The sequence below is a fragment of the Muntiacus reevesi genome, chromosome 1, assembly GCF_963930625.1.
Source record: "Muntiacus reevesi chromosome 1, mMunRee1.1, whole genome shotgun sequence".
In the NCBI taxonomy this organism is placed as follows: Eukaryota; Metazoa; Chordata; class Mammalia; order Artiodactyla; family Cervidae; genus Muntiacus; species Muntiacus reevesi.
The window spans coordinates 6624552-6646524 of NC_089249.1; the positions used below are offsets into that span (position 1 = coordinate 6624552).

Here is a 21973-nt window from a genome sequence, read left to right on the forward strand (position 1 = left end):
GGCTGCTCCGCCTGCCGCGGCCTCGGGCGGGCGCGAGCGCTTTATCGGGAGAGACTGCCGACTGCGGTCGGCAGAGCGAGGGTGGACTTTCAAACACGCCCCCTTCCTCGCCCTGACTCATTCACCCAGGGGACAAATATTTATCGAGGGCCCCACCGTGTCCGTTTGAGTTTTCGCCCCTGAGCGAGGAGCGAGGGCGAGGGCTGGCGCAGCCGGCTTCCTGCCCTCCGTGTCTGCGCCGGACAGGCCCGGGGTCTGCAGCCTGGGGGGCCCGGCACCGCGGGCCCTGCGCTGACCTCCTCCCCTGGTTTCTCTCGGTGTCCCTTCATTACCGGCGGCTTATAAACACCACGTTCCTGGCTTTATCTGGGATTACTCAACTGTAAAATGCTCTCCACACCAGGAAGTGTGGCAATCCCCATCCACTTGTTTATTCCCCAAATACCTGTTGAGCAACTCTGCCCTTACCACGACTAAGGGTTTCTGAAGGCTCTCCGAGACCATTTTCACAACGAAAGGTCACCATCTGGGTGACAAGCCACCGTCGCCTGGACGTGAACAGCTCGGACAGCCATAGGCGGGGCGCAGCTCCACCACTTACCAGCCTGGGGCAGTAAGTCATTGCCCAGCCTGTGTTTCCTCATCCAAAAGCGAAGGGACTTATTTCCTCACTGCGCTGTTTGCAGTTTGTATGTGCTAAGTTGCCTGGTCGTGGCCAACTCTTTGTTGACCCATGGAGCCCACCAGGCTCCTCTGTCCATGGGATTCTTCAGGCAGGAATACTGGGATGCATTGCCATTTCCTACTCCAGAGATCTTCCCGACCCAGGGATCAAACCTGGCTCTCACGTTTCCAGTACTGTTAGGCAGGTTCTTTGCCACCAGCGCCACCTGGGAATCCCTACCTGTGCTCAAATCCTGGCCCCGCCATTTCCTGACTGTGCGACCTCTGGGCAAGAAACTTGACTTCTCTGGGCCTCGGTTTCTTCATCGACAAAATGGAGATGATAATAGTACCTATTTCAAAGGGCTTTGGGGAGGACTAAATGAGTTCATACATGTAAAGCTCTTAGGGCAGCACCTTGTACAGTGGGAATGCTAGGAAATTGCCTGTGATGACTATCATTGAGACTTTTTAAGACAATATATTAAAAACATATTTATTTGGCTACACCGTGTCTTATCTGAGGCACACGAGATCTTCATTGCATCATGAGTGATCATTCTTTGCTTGGCTAGATATTTCTTACTTCTTCAATCTCATTTTAGGCCTGCTCTTCTCTGGGAAGCATCCTCTACACCCTTCAGTGGGGGTAGATGGACCTTCTCTGGGCTGCTGTCCTTCTTCTTTAGCATAATTATATAGAACTTTTTTTTAATTGAAGCATGGTTGATTTACAGTGTTAATTATTGCTGGACAGCAACCATGATTCAGTTGTATATACATATATACATTCTTTCTAAAATGGTCTTTTCCATCATGGTTTATCACAGTGTGTTGACTAAAGTTCCCTGTGCTATACCGTAGGAACTTGTTGTTTATCCATACTATATGCAACAGCTTCCATCTGCCAGCCACAACCTCCCGCTCCCTCTCTCCCCCAACCACCTCACCAGTAGCAGCCACCAGCCTGTTCTCTGTGTCTGTGATTCTGTTTGTTTCATGGATAGGTTCATTTGTATCATATTTTAGATTCCACATGTAAGTGACATCATGTAGTACTCATCTTTCTCTTTTGGACTTACTTCACTTAGTATGATAATCTCTAGTTGCATCCATGCTGTTGCAAATGGCATTATTTCATTCTTTTTTATGGCTAAGTAGTATTCTACTATATATATATGTTAAAGAAAGAAAGTAAAAGTTTGCTCAGTTGTGTCTGAGTTTTTGCGACCCTGTGGACTGTAGCCTGCCAGGCTCCTCTGTCCTTGGAATTCTCCAGGCAAGAATACTGGAGTGGGTAGCCGTTCCCTTCTCCAGGGGATCTTCCCAAACCAGGGATCAAACCCATGTCTCCTGCATTGAAGGCAGATTCTTTACCGACTGAGCCAGCAGGGAAGTGCCTATATATATGTACCACATCTTTATCCATTCATCTGTCGATGGACATTCAGATTGATTCCATGTCTTGGCTATTGTGAATAGTGCTGTTATGAACACAAGGGTGCATGTATCTTTTTGAATAGTTTTATCTGGATATATACCCAGGAGTGGGACTGCAGGATCATATGGAAGTTCTGTTTTTAGTTTTCTGAGAAGCCTCCGTACTATTCTCCACAGTGGCTGCACCAACGTACATTCCCACATTGGATGATTCTCTCTTCTCCACGCCCGGAAATTACTTATTTTTGTTCACTCAGAAATTACGTGTGAACCCAGCCTGGTACAGACATTCACCATACACTTATTAGCTGAGTAAGTGTATGTTGAGCTGAGTAAGTGTATTTGCTGAGTACAAAGACATTCAACATATACTTATTGCTGCTGCTGCTAAGTGGCTTCTGTCGTGTCCGACTCTGTGCAACCCCATAGACGGCAGCCCACCAGGCTCCTCTGTCCCTGAGATTCTCCAGGCAAGAACACTGGAGTGGGTTGCCATACACTTATTAGCTGAGTTAAATGTATGTTGAGCTGAGTAAGTGTATTAGCTGAATAAGCATAGCTGCCACTGAGCTGACTCCAGGTAAATCCCTATGAACTTTTGTCTTTAGCACCCTCTACCTCCTCCATCACATCCTCCAAGACCACCCTCCTGCGTCCCTGGCCCCAATTCAGGCTCAGTATCACTAATCAGTGTAACTGAAAAATGACAGTAGCTTAGAGTATGGGGTATGCTTATAGATCAAGGGAAGACTTCTACAGCATCATCTGGGTCCATGGATTTGCTCAAATCCAATCACTTAGGGCTTCCCAGGTGGCCCCAGTGGTAAAGAACCTGCCTGCCAAAGCAGGAGATGCGTGTTCTATCCCTGGGGTTGGGAAGACCCCTTGGAGGAGGAAATGGCAACTCCAGTATTCCTGTCTGGAGAATCCCATGGACAGAGGAGCCTGGCAGGCTATAGTCCATGGTGTTGCAGAGTCAGACACAACCGAGTGACTGAGCATGCACACAATCACATAGAAGGTAATTATATACCATGAATTTGAGCTGAATTCTGTCCTCTGATAGTCCCAGCATGGAGTGAGTGAGAGCAGGACCTTGAGAAACAGAATCACAGTGCAGCGTAGAAATGCCCAAAGGGAGAGGGCTGTTGGGGAGAGTGAGAGCGGGAAGTCTCGGGATTACCAGAAGGGCCAAGGTGTTCGCTTCAATTTAAGACTTTCCCCCTCTTTTTACTACATTAGCACTTTTGGAGGGTATTTAACGATGATATACCCCCACCCACATTTATCCTTCAAGACACCATTCCTCTTTGCTAGAGCTTACTTGGCCACGGGTGGATCAAAGCCGGGTCAGAATCTCACCTGTGGGAATTTGGAATGAGGGCAGTCTCTCCACGTGGTAAGAGCTATCTGCAACAGTAAGGCTAGGGGTAGCCAGACTATACAGTGTGGACCAGTTCAGTCCCGTCACTCAGTCGTGTCCCACTATTTGCAAATAGAAACGGAAGATAAGAGTATTGATGTTTCTCCAGTCCTGGTGCAGCGCCCTTCTGTCTGTCCTCAGATGCTAACTTCGCCTTACCTTGTATTCTTAAAATAATCCTTTTCCCTTTCTGATGTCTAGTCATCGGGGTTGCTATCACTTACGATCAAAGCATCCTAACTAATGTAACAGTGGTTCCCAAACTCTGTGCTGAGGCACCCTAGGGCCTCATTACCTTCATGGGGGAACTTTATTGCTCTCATTTGGATCAAGTTGTATTGTTTTTAATTCTTTCTCTGTGTTGTATGCTGTTTGTTGGTGGAGAATGTTAGCTGATCACTAAGGACATGAGGCAGGCTGAATAGATTGTCAGGTATACCTGAAGGAAGAAGCAGGGTATTCAGGTTGACCATCTGACCCTAACAGACAGGAGAAGAGGCCAGCAGGGGGATCCAGGTATGGGAAGCAGGGTGCTCCCACAAGTTTATACATTTTTGGTAAGGGAGTTGATCCTATGTCCACCAGCTGGGTGATGAACAAATCTAACCAAGTATTCATGTGTAAGTTTATTTAAAAAGAAAAATCTTAATTATGCTGAATTTTTGGTGTATAGAAGACTCAAACTACAGCGCTTAAAATAAGAGGTAAATAATAATATGTTGACATGTCTATCTTGTGACCATATAGGGAGAAAATGAATATGAAATAATTGAAAAACCTGACATTTATAAATCAAAGGTTAAGCTTTGCTAAAATTCACTGTACAAAGAACACGCTACCAGGGGTGGAGCAGGGGGAGGTAGCTCAGCTTTATTTACGAAAAAAAATCACTGACAAAACAATAAAAAGCCAAAACTAAAAAGACATTTTTAGTTACAATGTGAGCTGAAGTGTTGTGTTTTTTTTAAGAATTTGATTTTAAAAAGAGAAATATCTGTCATCAGCAACATGCAGGTCCTTAATCCACTTTTAAATCTTTGCCCACAAGCATGGCAGTCACGGGGTGCATGGATGCCTTGTGCTCCTGGTAGGTACGGACGGCTTGATCATGGGATTTGTCAAAGGCAGCAAGGTCCCTGTGTTTAGAAAAAAAAAAGATAATGACTTGTTGACTTGTTTTGGCAAATCTTATTATGCTTGCAAAGCAAACAGATTAATAATAGATATGTCAGGTTATATTTTTTTCAGAATTCCTGTCAAATTCATAGTCAAAATAATTTCACTGAGGTATTTTTAAATTGTATCTTGTGGCCAAGATAACAACTTTTTTTCAATTTTACCAAGCATTCCTTTATTATATGTCAAGCAACCTATTCTTCTACCTAATTACAATGTTTGAATTAAACAGGTTTGGCTTTACCTGCTTTAGCCTTCTTGCATTTAACTTCAGACACTTTTTTCTTGTCCTTCCCTACTCACCAGTGATCTTCTACTTGATTTTAAAGATCTTCCTGTGTATATAAGATTGCCTTCAATTTATTTCCTTTTCAGCAGCATCCAACCCTATTTGGCTGGCCCATAACAGATAATCTTCTTAAAAAGCTAACGAAATCATCTCAAATTTAAAACATTTAGAAGTGTTAACTCCTATCCCAAAATTATATCTATAATCTTTAACAAATTTAAAAATGTTATTTTTAGATTGCACTTTGCAAAGTATTATAGCAACAACAAAAATATCTGTTTAAGATTTTTCTTTCTCATTCTTAATGTAAAGTCAAAGCCCAGTGAGACTTGGTTCTTACTTGAATAAGGGCCGTGTAAACTTCATCCTTCCTTGTTCAGTTGCCATTTTTAGAGCCAGAGGAACTGCTTCCTCCCATTTTGATTGAATGCAGAGTCGTAACCATCTAAAAGGAGGATTTTAGGGGGTATAGGGTGCGAAATGAGGTGGAAACAGGATATGAGAAGCATATCTGAAAACTTTTGTAATGATAAATGATCCCATTATAGCTGTACTGTACACCACTTTATATTATGTCCTTATTCTGAGAATTTCAAATCCTTATATATATCATTCAATAATTGGAGAAGGAAGAAGAGTGTGTTCTTGAAAAATACCATGTTTTAGAATTTGGATTATGTAGGTGTTCATGGGCCTAACATATGCAATTTCTGAAGGAATTAAACCTTGATTCAGGCTTATACTACCAAATTTAAATTAAGAAAGATGGACAGAATCAAAGATCTCTGACTGTTCCCATTTCAGAGCCCGTTTGGTTAGCTGTGGAAGAGTGCCGATTTACCACTGGATCCTTAATTCTAATTTTTTTAAAGGCAAGAAAAGCTTACAGAAAATTCTAACAAAAATTAATATGATCATATTACAGACACTGCAACTATTCCTTAAAGACCATTATAAAATCTGTTATAGATGCAGTAAGTTTAACAGGATTTCTCGAGACTCATGTACGTCTCATCATGCGGCTTCCCCTTCCTCTGCCTGTTAGGCTAGCTTCCCACTTTCTCGCAGAGACAGGTGACAACGATGTACCTGAACCGTATTTCAGAGTTGTTAATGGCATTGAAGTTGTACACCGCTTGCATTCGCTGTATGTGCCCCAATGGGAGAGGTGCCTAGAGCAAAATAAAGAAGTATAATGTGTCATTTCAACAGGATTCCTTGGAAGAAAAGAGTGGGAGAGAAATTCTTAGCCAGATTAAAATCCTCAATAGTGTATAATATAGCAATAAGTTACATAAAAATAAACAAATGCACACTGAGATAAATTTTGTGCAAAACTTATTCTAAATACAGATGTCCTGCTAGGGGGCAGAGTGTCAGTCACTCAGTCGTGTCCGACTCTTTGCGATCCCGTGGACTGTAGCCCATCAGGCTGCACAGAATTCTCAGGCAAGAATACTGGAGTGGGTGGCCATTTCCTTCTGCAGGGGGCCTTCCTCACCCAGGTCTCCTGCACTGCAGGCAGACCCTTTACCGTTTGAGCCTCCAGGGAAGCACTGCAAGCCAAGGGTTAATTTAATTTGCAAGATACATGGAGAATTAAATGAGAAGTACTCTCTTGAGGCTTTTGGATGTATATAAATACTAACTTTCAGACCCTTTCCAGAATTTCAAGTTCTTCCTTATACTTTACATATCTTAAATTTATTCTATTCTCCAGATTCAATCACAGTTAGTTTTCTTCCTCACTGAGTTCCCCCAGTGTTATCTTTGGATGTTTCCTCTGAAATCCCTTTTAAATTATCTATTTCCCTACAAAAGAGCAGTTTTTAAATTTTTATCTTACAGACCCTTTTCAGAATCTGATGACTAATATGCACTCTTTCCTTAAGGGGGAAGTACATATGTAAACACAAACTTATGTGTACAGTTTCAGGGGTTCATCAACTCTTGTGCCCAAATTGCGTGTCAGAGAGTGTGCTCAGTCATGTCTGACTCTTTGCAACCTCACAGACTATAGTCCACGGAGCTCCTCTGTCTGTGGAATCTTCCAGGCAAGAGAACTGGAACGGGTTGCCCTTTCCTCCTCCAGGGGATCTTCCCAACCCAGGAATCAAACCCACATCTCTTCCATCTCCTGCATTGGCAGGCGGATTCTTTACCACTGTGCCATCTGGGAAACCCCTGTGCCCAGGTTAACCTGCCCTAAAGGAGAACAGTTTAGGTGAAGGAGAGAAAGAAGAGTTCAGTTTGGTCAAGCGGAGAGTCTGTGGTGCCTGCAAGATGCAGGCTGAGGAACTGTGAGATAGTTGGTAACTCTCTGCTCCAGCCATGACTTTATCTTATAGAGCCTCACTCCCACTCATTAACCACCTCTGCTCTCACTGACTGCCATACCCTTCCCGAATTGTTTCAGTTCAGCTAAGCTCCAAGTCAAGCCAGGCTGGCCAGCTTAAGGTCTTGTCCCAAGTGGCCTTGGGACAACTCTCCCAGTGTTAGATGTGCCTGCTCCCCAGTCACCCCATCATTTCTCTTTTCACAGGGCCAGGAGCCAGGGCAGGAGGGACTACAGAAGTGTGTGATGACGGCTTCATGCACTAAAAAAATGCTTTAAAGCCCCTGTTGATGTAAAAGGCTATTCCTCATCTTGTATCAATTCCACAAGAAATTCTGTTCAAAAAGTCTCCATCCCTCTTAAGGTCCTTAGACCTAAGAGTTCCCTGTCTTGTAATAAGAAAGACCTCACTGTCTCCCACTCAACATACAACATCTCCTCTCAGCTGTGCATATTCATTTAATCCCCTGGCTTTGAAACTGTCAAATCTGCCTGGACTTCTTCCTGTTAACCCCTAATCCAGTGAGTCCCCAAATCCCCTTCTCCATCCTGGGATCTCCTTCTCCTTGTCCGTTTCTTTCCCTTCCCACCAGCTCCCTCCCTCCTGTCCTGGGCTCCTTCAAGTCTCCCAAGGAACTTCACTGCCAGCATTCCTCATTCCATCCAGCCTCCCCAGCATCAGGAGAATAGTCATCATAATCACCATTGCATCAGATGACTCATCGTTTAAAATGTGAAATCCTTTGCTCCTGTCTAGAATCACATCTAACATTCCTAGCTTGGCATTCAAGACTTGTCATGTCGGGTCCCAGCAGCCTTTCTCCTGTTCTCTCCATTAACCTCTTTCCCAAACCCACAGCTTCCTCCTCCTGGACACCGGCCACTCTTATTATGTTCTGCTCCTTCCGACTTGAATTTCTACCTCCCTGCTGACTCTGTTCTGCTCAGATCAGTCCCCAGTCCCCCCAAATCCTCCTGATTATGCCAGTTGGAAGGGAATCCTTCTTCCCCTTTTTCACAAATGACACCTAAAATTCCTCCTTTTACTGCTAAATTTTGCATGTGTGACCTTTCCTAGTAGCTTATAAACTTTTTGAGGACACGAGATATTTCTTTCTTACATACTTTTATATTCAGCACTGTATTAAACATATTAAACATAGCAGGCATTCAATCAACAAATGTTTTTAAGTAGGCAAATGAATTTTAACAAATCATTTTTTCTGTTAGTTTCCACATTAATATTTTCCCAATGCTATGCCTTTATGCCCATTTTAATTTCTAATATTTTGAGTTAGTACTTACACTCTGGAGCATCTGTGCTAAAAATTCATTCACTTGATGGGAAGAGAAGTCTTTTAGGTCTGCTGAGCTGAATGAATTTAAATCATCATCTTTGGCCTGAAATAAATGTTGCCTGATTATTTACATTCATGTACAACTCAACAAAATGTATTGGTTTATCTGACATAAAAGTTAAGAAAGAGAAATACAAGGATACATAAGATTATAAAAAAATAAAATTAAGCATTAGCTATTTTAAATCATTCTGAGATGGCATCAGTGTAAGATAAAGAGTTGATATGATTCCTAGATCTATATTACTTAAGAAAAATTAGACTGTTAAGAGTGGAGGAAACTTTTGACATCCTCTGCCATTTGCATTATATAGATTTCCAAAGTAAAGAAACACTGCAAAATACACGGCAGGTAATTTACAGGCCAATTCAAAAATGTGGGTAAAAAATCAAATTGCATATTCTTTAAAATACGACACTAAGGAACACATAAGGCCACAAACAGATCTTTCCCTTCATCTCCACATATTCTCTTTTCCCCTGCTTAAATTTTGGAAACTGTCTAAGGAAAAAAAAGTGGTTCTGTGCTTTTCAATTTGGGATTCACTGTGATTTATCTTTGAGGAAATGATTAAGGAATATGAATAAAGATTATCAAAATGGGTACTTTTAGAATCTTTTAAAATAGTTTCAAATTACTTTAAACTAGGGTTTCTTTTAAAAGAAATATATGCAAAGGTTTGGAAAAAAAAATCAAATAGGACCAAATGAAAAATTCCTCTGCTTTTGCTTCCTGTCTCTAAGTCCCACTCCTCAGAAACCTGTATTTAAAAAATAAATAATTTTTTTTAAAAGGAAAAAAAAAGAAACCTATATTAATAGTTCCTTGTATTTCTCTGGTTTATAAGGAACTATTAATATAGGTTTCTTGGGAACCCTCTTACACTGTTGGTGGGAATGCAAACTAGTACAGCCACTGTGGAGAACAGTGTGGAGATTCCTTAAAAAAACTGGAAACAGAACTGCCATATGACCCAGCAATACCACTTCTGGGCATACACACTGAGGGAACCAGATCTGAAAGAGACACGTGCACCCCAATGTTCATCGCAGCACTGTTTACAATAGCCAGGACATGGAAGCAACCTAGATGTCCATCGGCAGACGAATGGATAAGGAAGCTGTGGTACATATACACCATGGAATATTACTCAGCCATTAAAAAGAATTCATTTGAATCAGTTCTAATGAGGTGGATGAAACTGGAGCCCATTATACAGAGTGAAGTAAGCCAGAAAGAAAAACACCAATACAGTATACTAACGCATATATATGGAATTTAGAAAGATGGTAACGATAACCCTATATGCAAGACATAAAAGAGACACAGATGTACAGAACAGACTGTTAGACTCTATGCGAGAAGGCGAGGGTGGGATGATCTGAGAGAACAGCATTGAAACATGTATATTATCAAGTGTGAAACAGATCGCCAGTCCAGGTTGGATGCATGAGACAAGTGCTCGGGGCTGGTGCACTGGGATGACCCAGAGGAATGGGATGGGAGGGGGGTGGGAGGGGGGTTCAGGATGGGGAACACATGTAAATCCATGGCTGATTCATGTCAATGTATGGCAAAACCCACTACAATACTGTAAAGTAATTAACCTCCAACTAATAAAAATAATTGGGAAAAAAAATTAAATTAAAAAAAAAAGTTCCTTGTATATCCCGCCAGAAAATTTAATGTATGCATATACAATCTTTGTATAGAAACATTATTTTATAGCTTCTTCCCCTTCAAAATGCCCTTAATATCAGAACTTCTTCCCTTTTTAGAAACTTACCTCAATATTAGAAGTAACAGATCTCATTCTTTGCTTAAAAACATGCAGATTTAAACTATGGAGGATATACTCATTAGTGGTAAAAACATAAAGCGCAGGGGAAAGATAAAGCCAAAATTGACGGTCATGGTCACACGGCAAGGCCAGGTGGGCCGAGCGGAGAATGAGACGTGGAGGCGCTGATGGCGGAGGTACCTATGTGTGCAGTCAGCCTGCTACTCTGACAGGAGCTGCTGAATTTTATATTTTCTTATGTTCATATTTTATTTAAAACCAGAGCATCTTTGTCATGGTTTCTTGTTCTGTTTTCCTGATTTGCCTTACTCCTGACTTGGTTTCTCTTCCTTTTGCTGGCTCTCCCTTGGTTCTCCTAACACCTGGAGCTTTCTACTCTTCTCTTACACTCCATTCCCGAACTTTGTGGGAAACGATGCCTCCCTATCTTTTTTCTAAGGGCCCCTTTATTCATCGTTAGCAAAAATCATTTCCCCTCCCCTAAGAGGCCTATATTCCCCTTTCCCTTTTAAGATCAAGAAAAATCAGAACCAATACCATCAACATCCATTTGTTTTCCCCTCAAATTTAACTTTACACACTGGGGGCTGGTATATATTATTTTGGACAAACCAGACTGAATGAATAGCCTTTCCGAGCACATGAGTTCATAAGTAAAGCACCACTCCCCCAGTTCATTGAGTAGAGACGTATTTGCACAATTCGAAAAGGAGGCAAAAACCATGCATCACTACTCACAGTGATCCATCTTTGACTCAAGGCAATGCAAGCATTTGTCAGGGTCATATCATAACTGCAACGATGAAAAAACATTAGAGCTTATATTTTATACAAAGCCACATGCTTTTGCATCAATGCCATTCTGAAGTTATAGAACATACTTAAATCTCAAAGTTCTTTTGAAAATAAACCCAGAGTGCTGGCAATAGGAAATCTACCTGATGTAAATATGACTGATATCCTCTAAGAACACAGAAATCCAAGGAGATACCAAATTAATGAAACACCGGAGTTTTTTTTAATGTATTGTTATTGTCTGTGCTGGGTCTTTGTTGCCACACGAGGGCTTTCTCTCACTGCAGCAGGCAGGGGCTGCTTTCCATTGCTGTGTGGTCTTCTCCCTGTGGTACGCAGGCTTCTCTTGCCGCGCAGCACAAGCTCTAGAGCTTGAGTTCAGTCGTTGTGGCGTGCTGGCTTACTGAAGCGTGTGGGATCAAACCGCCGTCCCTTGCATTGCAAGGTGGATTCTTAACCCCTGGACCACCAGGGAAGCCCCAACACTGGATTATGCATTGGAGAGAATGCCAAAACATCTTAGCAGAGACAGTCACACGCTTCAGTAGTGTGTGCTGAAGCGGCTGGGCTGGGCTGGGCTGAGTATGTTCAGTGTTTTCTGATGGCAGGAGCAGCTGTGGGTACACACGACAACATGGCAAACACCACAAGGTCCTTGCTGTCGTGGATTTTGCCTCCCATGGTTCCAGCCATATAATCACCCACCAGATCTGCCAGTAACTGCTATGTGACAGGCACTGTTCTAGATGATGGGGAAATAATGGTGACACCCTTGGGAGACTCCGAAATCTCGTGATTTTGTTCCTCTCTCTTCAGAGGAAAGCAGAATTAACGAGCCCTGACCATTAAGCAAAGCAACTTATGTTAAGGTTTATGCGTTCTCAGCTTGGAAAACAAATGGTGCATTTTGCAACAATGGAAGAGGCCATGTAATGTGTGTGAAATTCTTGTAAAACGTCTCTCTTCGTTTGTAAGTCATGCTTGCTTGACGTGAAATGTTTCTGTTAGAACACAGAGGGGCACCTGTCCTGCAGGGATAAGTTTTGATTGGAAGCGACCACTGCACTTGCTTTCAGAGCCTGTGCCCTGGGGCAGGATAATAAAAGGGTCAAAGCAGTGACCTTCTTTCTGTTTGCGTTTTGCTTTGTGGCCCCATGGCTTGGGGGATTTTAATTCCCTGACTAGGGATTGAACCTGGGCCCTTAGCAGTGAGAGGGTGCAGTCTGAACCACTGGGCCACCAGAGACTTCCCAGCAGTGATCTTTTTTGAATCAGCTGCCAGTTTATTTTCATGAAGTAGTCAGGCTGTGGGCAGTGGGCAGGCCCTTTTGACTGCCCTTGAGCTCGACGTGGGACCAGAGGTCCTTGACTGCTCAGGATGTAAATTACCTTCAATTAGAACATGACTTTCATAAGAAACAGCAGGACAGTAACAAATAAAAAAATCTTCAGCTGGTCTGTTTCTTGGTGCCTGAAATTTCTCATTGGAACGAAAAAAATTAAATAAGGATTAGCCCAGGCAGGCGAAGCAACCCTTTCTTAGGGCCAGGTCCTAAGAAAAGTAACGAGTGAACCAGGTAGGAGCCCTGTTCTCCTGGTGCTTCAGTGGAGTGAAGGAGAAAGACTTAATAATTACACAAATAAATCTAAGATTACCATCATGGCAACAACTGTGAAGACGTGATCCACAGCACTGAGAAGCCCAGAATGACAGACCTGACCTCGTTAGAGAGGCCGAGGAGCGCTCCCGCGAGAAAGGGGTTCTTGAGCGGAGACTGGAATTAACTGGGTCAAGAGTACTCAGGCAGAGGGAACAGCAAGTCCTGGCTGCAACACGGAATAGCCAGCATCTCTGAAAAGGACTCTTGGAAGACCAGGGTTCAGGCCCCTGCTTTAAGGAGGATGCTTTGTTTAAAAGGGAGTATAATGGGTTGATGGCAACTAAGGTTTAATGGCAACTCTCATTACCCGCTGTGCAAGCTCTGGCAAGACACTTTAGCTAAGCCTAATATGCCTCCTCTGGAAGTGGGGATGGTAATTTATGACACTGTTGTAATAATGAACGTTAAGTCTTTTGTGTTATTTTTCTTACTGCAAAGGTTGTCAAGAAGAGGGTAATATCTTATTCTTCTCTGTATCTCTCTCCATCTCCGTGCAGAGAGGAGGCACTAGATAACTGTTGTTGTTGCTGTTTAGTTGCTCTGTCATGTCTGACTCTGCGACCCATAGACTGTAGCCCGCCGGGCTCCTCTGTCCGTGAGATTTCCCAGGCAAGAATACTGGAGTGGGCTGACATTTCCTTTTCCAGGGGATCTTCTCAACCCAGGGATCACACCCGCATCTCCTGCATTGTAGGAGGATTCTTTACCACTGAGACACCAGAGAAGCCCTCTCAGTAATTACCTGCAATAACTTGAACTGATTTATATTTATAATACCACAGAAATTACCTTTTTGACCCCAGGGTTAAGGTTCTAACACCTAAGAACTCAACTCTTAGTACAAACTAGTAATAGCTTAAGGAAGGCATAAAACTCTCTCAGATACTTTGAGGAGCTCTAGGATCTCAGAGGATGAGAGGAAAGCATTAGAATGTAAGCACTTACTTGGGTTTTACGGGGGGCAGTCCAGGAGAGTACAGCCAGGTGTTCCAATCCACTTGATTGAGAATATCAACCTGAGAAGAGAAGGCACACGCAGTTTGCTACAGAACAATCTTTTCTATTGAAAAAAAAAAATTCTGAAACAGATTTTTAGGTCCTCAAATGTATAATTCTGTCTACACTGATGTGCAAGGTAATTTTTAAGTCTCTCTGAAATAAATGTATGTTAATCGGCAGTATTCTTTTAAATAATTTAAATAGGAAAATCAGGTACACACACAAATCTCTGAAACATATTGCAGGTTGCTCTGATATAGGAAAATTCTACACATTAGTTCATCCTGTTGAGACCACATTTTAAATAGGAAAACTTTCAATGTAAGACTGAGTCTTAAATTCTGGGCCAGTACCACTATCAGGTAACTCAAATCAGCCTAACAAATAGCCATTAAATAAAGATAGATTAGGCATGCAAAATAAGAAAGCTTTTAAAATCCAACCTTATCTTTAAAGTGGGAATACAGGAAATCCTTCCAGTTATCAGTAGTTATGCTCTTGTAGGAAAATTTCTCAACATAAGCCTTTAAGAATCCTAGGAAGACCTCTAAGGTTTTTAAACAGAAGAAAAAAGAGAAAAAAAAGAAAAACTCAATTAATAGATAAGTAATTAGTTAATATATTCTTTTGGCACACTGTACAAACCACAGAGAACATTCAGAGAAAAGGAAATGCAGTGAGGGCTACAAGCATAGAATAACGTCAAAATGTTCAAAAGCAGAGGTAGAATTTAAGTTGTACCTTGAAGAATATATGTAATTTGGTAAAAGGGAGAAGAGAAATCCTAATTAGAGATAAGAGGATGACGTAAGACACAGAAAAGGAATACACAACATAAATTCTAAAAGCAACGATCCAGGTATGACTAGAGAGGAGGAAAATCAGATTGGACAGGCAGGATGGATCCAGATGAGGAAGGGCTTTCAAAATCCATTAAGTCAAAGTCCAAAAGAGAGTATGGTTATTTACCTATCTAGCCGTAAGTTTTTATTTTTTAATTGAGGTGTCATTGATTTACAACGTTGTGTCAGTTTCAGGTACACAGCAAAGTGATTCAATTACACGTGTGTGTGTGTACATGTATTCTTTTTCATATTCATTTCGAGAGAGACTACTTTTAAAGGCTCATCCATGGGGAAGGTAACATAAATGCCATACAATTGGTATTAAAAAGCATAAGATAGATTTGTAAATTCTGATATGCAAGGATATGTGTGAACCATCATTGAATTAAAAAGCAAATGTAAAAAAATATAGAACAAATATATAGTATGATCCATTTTCTGTATTTAAAATAACTATAGGTACTTATTTGTCTGTTCATTTACATTGAGAGAAAGACCCGGAGCCGTACATACTAAACTGAGAGACTCTCACTTGTCACCCCTATAGCCTTCTGTACCACATTAAGTGTTTTCAATGAGCACAAGCTATTTTCCTAATTTTTAAATTATTGAAGAGTTTTTTTTTTCCTTTGAAGTGAAGCAGTACAATTCAGAATGCAGGGGCTATTCAAGGTTTCAAGTAGAGAGGTAATGTCAGAAAATGATATAGATTTCTTCAGCAGCTACATAAAGAATGAACTGGAAGGATAAGATAGAGCTAAAACAATAGTTAAAAACTATTACTCTTGAAAAAAAAATCAGAAAATGCCAGCTACTTGCCTGGTCCTCCAAGAAGCTGCTCAAGGTAAAAGAGTAAAGCAAAGCCCTTCTCATAGGGAACTGAAGAATATGCCACGTCAGGGTCTACGTTCGTCAGGTCAACCACGAGTTTGGTGAAAGGATGGGTCTCCCCAAAAGTCTTTATCTGTGGGACACAGAGAAAAGTTCAAATATGAAGTCTGGTTACCACCTTGCAGACAAGCCAGGAAGGAAGGGTTACTTTACTCAGTGTCGTAACTTTAGGGGAATCTGAATTTTAGTGGAATTTACAGACTGGTAATTATATGATATGTTAGCACACATTTCTGGAAATCAATTAATGGAATGGCTACTAGTGTAAGATTCTGTAATATTTCTTGCCTAAACTAGAACAATGTATCAGTGCCTGGTTAGCATAACATAAATAACGTAAATACACCAAATAAAATTCAGAGTCATCGAATATATTCATTGCAAAGCCCCAGTAAGCTCCGACTAGTCATGAACACAACCATACACTGGATAAGGATTAACATGTGACAAGAGAACATAATACCAGCATCTGCTTGCTTTCCCACACCAGTAAAAATGACTTTCTCATTGACGTTTAGTACAGTGTAAAGTAAAGCTGCCTTGCAATCTGAATCTTTGAGTTTCACTTACACAACCTGGGATGGATGCTTTTACTTTTTTTTCTGTCTTGATAACAATTTAATTTGAGTCACTGTCCACGAGCATAACTTAATACTGCTTGTGTTTTATTTTGCATACATTTCCTACAGAAACATATCTATTTTCTTTTTTCTTCACTTATTTTTATTAGTTGGAGGCTAATTAGAAGTAGGACTCATTTACCGAATTCTGGAGTTCTCCCCATCCGCCCAGAGCGTGAAAATGTCTAAACTTTTCACCAAACAGTCGCCCACAAATGTGGCGTTCCAAGTATACGGTATGTCCTTCATTTAACCTGAAAAAAAATAAAGAATAAAAACACCGGCATGGCTGAGGAAAAAAGGCATGTGATCAATAAGATATTTTCTTTGTGGCGTTTCTACAGAGCAGGGCAATTGTATAGTGTGAAGACTCCGGCCTAAGCGGAGCGCTCTGCAAGGCCTCCTTGCGTTCAGTTTCGAGCAGTGCGAAGCTCAGCCCAGAAGGTGGCAGTGGGGGAAGTAAAGTCATGGCTCTGGTTTTATGTGTCCCTCTGTTAAAATGTGACCACGCCACGAACTAAATAGCATCAGCTGAAAACCTCTATTCTATCTGACACTGTGACAAATATTACAGAACTTAAAAAAAAAAACCCTATAAAGAGATGATAACAAAGACATACACACAATCCAGACAGGTGGAAGGCAGGGAAAGAAATAAAAAACAAGAACCAGTAAAAAAGGAATAATAATAAATCTTACCAAAAGTGATCCCAAGTTTTGTTGGTCACTAGATTTCCTGTCCAACTATGAGATATTTCATGTGCTATAACCTAAAGGAAAAAATGGAAGTGATTATCTTAACCTAAAATAATTCATTATGTAAGCATTCTACTTTTTTCAATTCCATGTTGTTCAGTTTATTTCATTTTCCCCCCACATTTTCAGTTTTTTTAACATTAGCTGAGGTATTCAAGGAATTATTCAGTTCAGCAAAAAAACAAAAAACACAATTTAGCCAAACATAAAGTATTGTAAAGTTTAAAAAATAGAAATTAAACATTATTTTAAAATACTAAATAGATACATCACTCCATTAGAAAATGTTTCATAAATATATGAAGAGGTCAAACCATAAAATGTTGTCAGTTCAGTTCAGTCACTCAGTCATGTCTGACTCTTTGCGACCCCATGAACTGAAGCACACCAGGCCTCCCTGTCCATCACCAACTCCAAGAGTCCATCCAAACTCATGTCCATCGAGTCGGTGATGCCGTCCAAGCATCTCATCCTCCGTCGTCCCCTTCTCCTCCTGCCCCCAATCCCTCCCAGCATCAGGGTCTTTTCCAGTGAGTCAACTCTTCGCATGAGGTGGCCAAAGTATTGGAGTTTCAGCTTCAGCATCAGTCCTTCCAATGAACACCCAGGACTGATCTCCTTTAGGATGGACTGGTTGGATCTCCTTGCAGTCCAAGGGACTCTCAAGAGTCTTCTCCAACATCACAGTTCAAAAGCATCAATTTTTCAGTGCTCAGCTTTCTTTATAGTCCAACTCTCACATCCATACATGACCACTGGAAAAACCATAGCCTTGACTAGACGGACCTTTGTTGGCAAAGTAATGTCTCTGCTTTTTAATATGCTGTCTAGGTTGGTCATAACTTTCCTTTCAAGGAGTAAGTGTCTTTTAATTTCATGGCTGCAATCACCATCTGCAGTGATTTTGCAGCCCCCAAAAATAAAGTCAGCCACTGTTTCCACTGTTTCCCCATCTATTTCCCATGAAGTGATGGGACCAGATGCCATGATCGTAGTTTTCTGAATGTTGAGTTTTAAGCCAACTTTTTCACTCTCTTCTTTCACTTTCATCAAGAGGCTCTTTAGTTCTGCTTCACTTTCTGCAATAAGGGTGGTGTCACCTGCATATCTGAGGCTATTGACATTTCTCCCGGCAATCTTGATTCCAGCTTCTACTTCATCCAGCGCAGTGTTTCTCATGATGTCCTCTGCATATAAGTTAAATAAGCAGGGGGACAATATACAGCCTTGATGTACTTCTTTTCCTATTTGGAACCAGTCTGCTGGTCCATGTCCAGTTCTAACTGTTGCTTCCTGACCTGCATACAGGTTTCTCACTTGAGAAACCTGTATTCCCATCTCTTTCAGAATTTTCCACAGTTTATTGTGATCCACACAGTCAAAGGCTTTGGCACAGTCAATAAAGCAGAAATAGATGTTTTTCTGGAACTCTCTTGCTTCTTTGATGATCCAGCAGATGTTGGCAATTTGATCTCTGGTTCCTCTACCTTTTCTAAAACCAGCTTGAACATCTGGAAGTTCACGGTTCACGTATTGCTGAAGCCTGGCTTGGAGAATTTTGAGCATTACTTTACTAGCGTGTGACATGATTGCAATTGTGTGGTAGTTTGAGCATTCTTTAGGATTGCCTTTCTTTGGGACTGGAATGAAAACTGACCTTTTCCAGTCCTGTGGCCACTGCTGAGTTTTCCAAATTTGCTGGCATATTGAGTGCAGCCCTTTCACAGCATCATCTTTCAGGATTTGAAATAGCTCAACTGGAATTCCGTCACCTCCACTAGCTTTGTTCGTAGTGATGCTTCCTAAGGCCCACTTGACTTCACATTCCAGGATGTCTGGCTCTAGATGAGTGATCACACCATCAAGATTATCTGGGTCGTGAAGATCTTTTTTGTACAGTTCTTCTGTATATTCTTGCCACCTCTTCTTAATATCTTCTGTTATGTCCATACCATTTCTGTCCTTTATTGAACCCACTTTGCATGAAATGTTCCCTTGGTATCTCTGATTTTCTTGAAGAGATCTCTAGTCTTTCCCATTCTATTGTTTTCCTCTATTTCTTTGCATTGATGGCTGAGGAAGGCTTTCTTATCTCTCCTTGCTATTCTTTGGACCTCTGCATTCAAATGGGAATATCTTTCCTTTTCTCCTTTGCTTTTCGCTTCCCTTCTTTTCACAGCAGTGTAGTATATGGCTGATACATGTTGAGGTTTGACATAAAACAACAAAATTCTGTAAAGCAATTTTCCTTCAATTAAAAAATAAATTAATTTTTTAAAAGTTGGATGGTTTCAGAAAACAAAAAGTGTAGTAATGTCTTGCAACAAGATAATACATTTTAACTTACATTGGAGAGTGACTTGTCACCAGCCTAAAAAAATAAAGAAAATTACCTTAGTATTTCAGAAATCAAATTACAGACTATATCTAAATGAGAGCCTATGTTAAGACATATTCTGGCATTTATGGTTCACTGTATTTCTGCTATTGTACTCCAAATAGTTCAAAAGCAAGATGTATTGAGGAAATTTTTTAAAAATGCAGGACTAAAAAATAGCATTATTCTTTCTCTCCTGAATCTTGGGAATTTTCCCAATACCAGGAAGCAAGTACACTTGTCTCTAATTTCCCAGAAACATTTGTCCTCTTCCATTTTTTTAAATGTACCCTTATTTTCTTTCATTCTCTCCTTAATACCTACAGTATATTTAAGAAAATTTTGTAGTGTCCTGTGTCTACTATGGTGTGTTTTATTTATTTAGTTGCCAATCCATTACTCACTTGGTTCTAGGAAGGATTTAAAGTAGCTTGCTTGCTTGCTAAAGTCACTTCAGTCGTGTCCGACTCTGTGTGACCCCATAGACGTCAGCCCACCAGGCTCCCCTGCCCCTGGGATTCTCCAGGCAAGAACACTGGAGTGGGCTGCCATTTCCTTCTCCATTAAAGTAGCTTACAAAGGCATATAAAATATAGCTATATACTATGGGTTAATCCTTCCCTAGGCATGGTAAATGGAGTTTCATTTTGCTTTTAACCAGAACCTACATGCCAAGTGTAAATGGTGTCATTTCTTTCTCTAGATACACAATCCATCAATAGATTGTTACTACACAACCCTCCAGTCCCAGCATCCCAAAGCACCTTGAACCTATATTATTTTCTCCCAAATGGCAAAGTTAGAAGTTGATATGATGATAGTAACTACAATAAACAATAAAATCAGAAACAAAAATTACATAAATGAGAAAAGACTTAAAAACAAAACAACATTATTAGAAGCCGAAGTTTCTTCTTATCTAGGTTTATGTTTGAGGCAAATTCAACTTCAGGTGAAGCAAAATTTACACTTACCAGCAGAGTAGGCGTCACAAAAGTGAGGCACGGGTTTTCCATGCCGCCATAGGGGAAGGATGGCGGCAGGACCAGCAGGTCATACTGCCCCCAGATATATGGGCCTCCCAGATCTTCTGCAATTCTAAGCATAGATTCAGTCTGGAAAATGAATGCAGAGATATTTGTGCATCTTAATCACTGCCATAATAAATTTCTTAAAAGTATACATTGCTTTCTTTGAAGGCTATGAGTTAATGATGCTATTTTAAATGAAAATGATACCCCAAAAATGCATCGACTGCAAACTCACATAAAATAAGATACACTATTCAACTCTTTTACCACATTACTTAAAACCACTCAAATTCTTAAATCTACTATCACTGTTATTAAAAAAGGGTAACTTTATGACCAACCTCAGAAAATTCATAAGCAGACTTCTCCACCTGCTCTTTCTCAGACCATACCAACGTCCTTGGGCCAATCTGCCTGCAAAATGAAAGGCTCAATAAAAATGAAATTCAGGGCAAATTACTCACCTGGTTCTAGGAAAGATTTAAAGTGTCTGCACACAAATCCTGACAGGAGTATGATTTACCACATGCTTATGGGGAGAAGGTGAGGCTAAGCAGTTTTTCTTTTCTTTTTTTCCTGAGGTACAAACCTCCTGTTGTACATGTGGCAGTAAATCTGCTTGTCTATAAAGGGATGCAGTTTGAGCCACGTGAAAACCTAGACGTTACGCACCCCAAAGGTTAGCTCACTGGCTTGAGTAAGACCCTAAGGGATCTAGTTTTTTCCCTCAGTCTTACAACTGTAGAAACCCAGTCACAGCTCAATAAGAGATTATTCTAGAACAGGAGTGGATGTAAACTCTGTTATGCACTTAAAGGATGATCGCTTTCATAGAAGAAGAAACAAATAGAAAGAGAAGGAAATCCTGTCAAAGGCTGTAACATGGAGGAATCTTAAGGATATCATGCCAGATGCAATAAGGCCGTTACTGACGAACACATACTCTATGATTCCATTTATGAGGTGTCTAAAGTAGTCAAGCTCAGTGAAACAGAAAACAGAGCAGTGGTTACCAGGGACTGGGAGGAGGCAGAAATGGAGGTGTTGTTTAAAGGGTACAGAGGTTCCATTTTTCAAGATGAAAAAGTTTTGCAGATTTGTTTCATAATGACACAAGTGACTACTGAACTATATATTAAAGTTAGTTATTGTAATTTTGTGTTTTTCTTTTAAAACCACAATTTAAATAAAAGCAAGAAACAAATACAACTATATATCACATATAGGACTAGAACTTAAAAAAATTTTTTTTCATCTAAATTTCATCTTAAAAATTGTATGCTCCAAACAATAAGACTTTGCCTTGATATTCTTCCCCAGAAAGGCAGTGGATTCTAGGGCAGTGCCTCTCAAGCATCAATGTGCATACAGTTATTTGGAGAGCTTGTGAAAATACAAAGTTTGATGTAGTAGGTCTGGGATAGGACCCAAGGACTTGTATTTCTTTCTCCTTTTTAAAAATATTTATCTATTTGGCTGTGCCAGGCCATAGTTGCAGCATGTAGGATCCAG

General features: G+C 40.8%; 1 protein-coding gene across 1 annotated transcript in view; it reads right to left on the reverse strand.

The window, feature by feature from the left end:
* Positions 1–4378: 4378 nt before the first annotated feature.
* Positions 4379–21973, reverse strand: part of LTA4H (leukotriene A4 hydrolase) — a 32693-nt gene continuing 15098 nt past the window's right edge. The window contains exons 7-19 of the mRNA XM_065920930.1: positions 20803–20875; positions 20405–20545; positions 19401–19424; positions 16997–17067; positions 16440–16551; positions 15606–15750; positions 14385–14488; positions 13888–13958; positions 11225–11279; positions 8632–8727; positions 6081–6163; positions 5332–5436; positions 4379–4662 (exon numbers count right to left, since the gene is read on the reverse strand). Of these exons, the coding sequence (XP_065777002.1) occupies positions 4545–4662; positions 5332–5436; positions 6081–6163; positions 8632–8727; positions 11225–11279; positions 13888–13958; positions 14385–14488; positions 15606–15750; positions 16440–16551; positions 16997–17067; positions 19401–19424; positions 20405–20545; positions 20803–20875 (1198 nt within the window). The 3' untranslated portion in view covers positions 4379–4544. The remainder of the gene's footprint in view (positions 4663–5331; positions 5437–6080; positions 6164–8631; positions 8728–11224; positions 11280–13887; positions 13959–14384; positions 14489–15605; positions 15751–16439; positions 16552–16996; positions 17068–19400; positions 19425–20404; positions 20546–20802; positions 20876–21973) is intronic.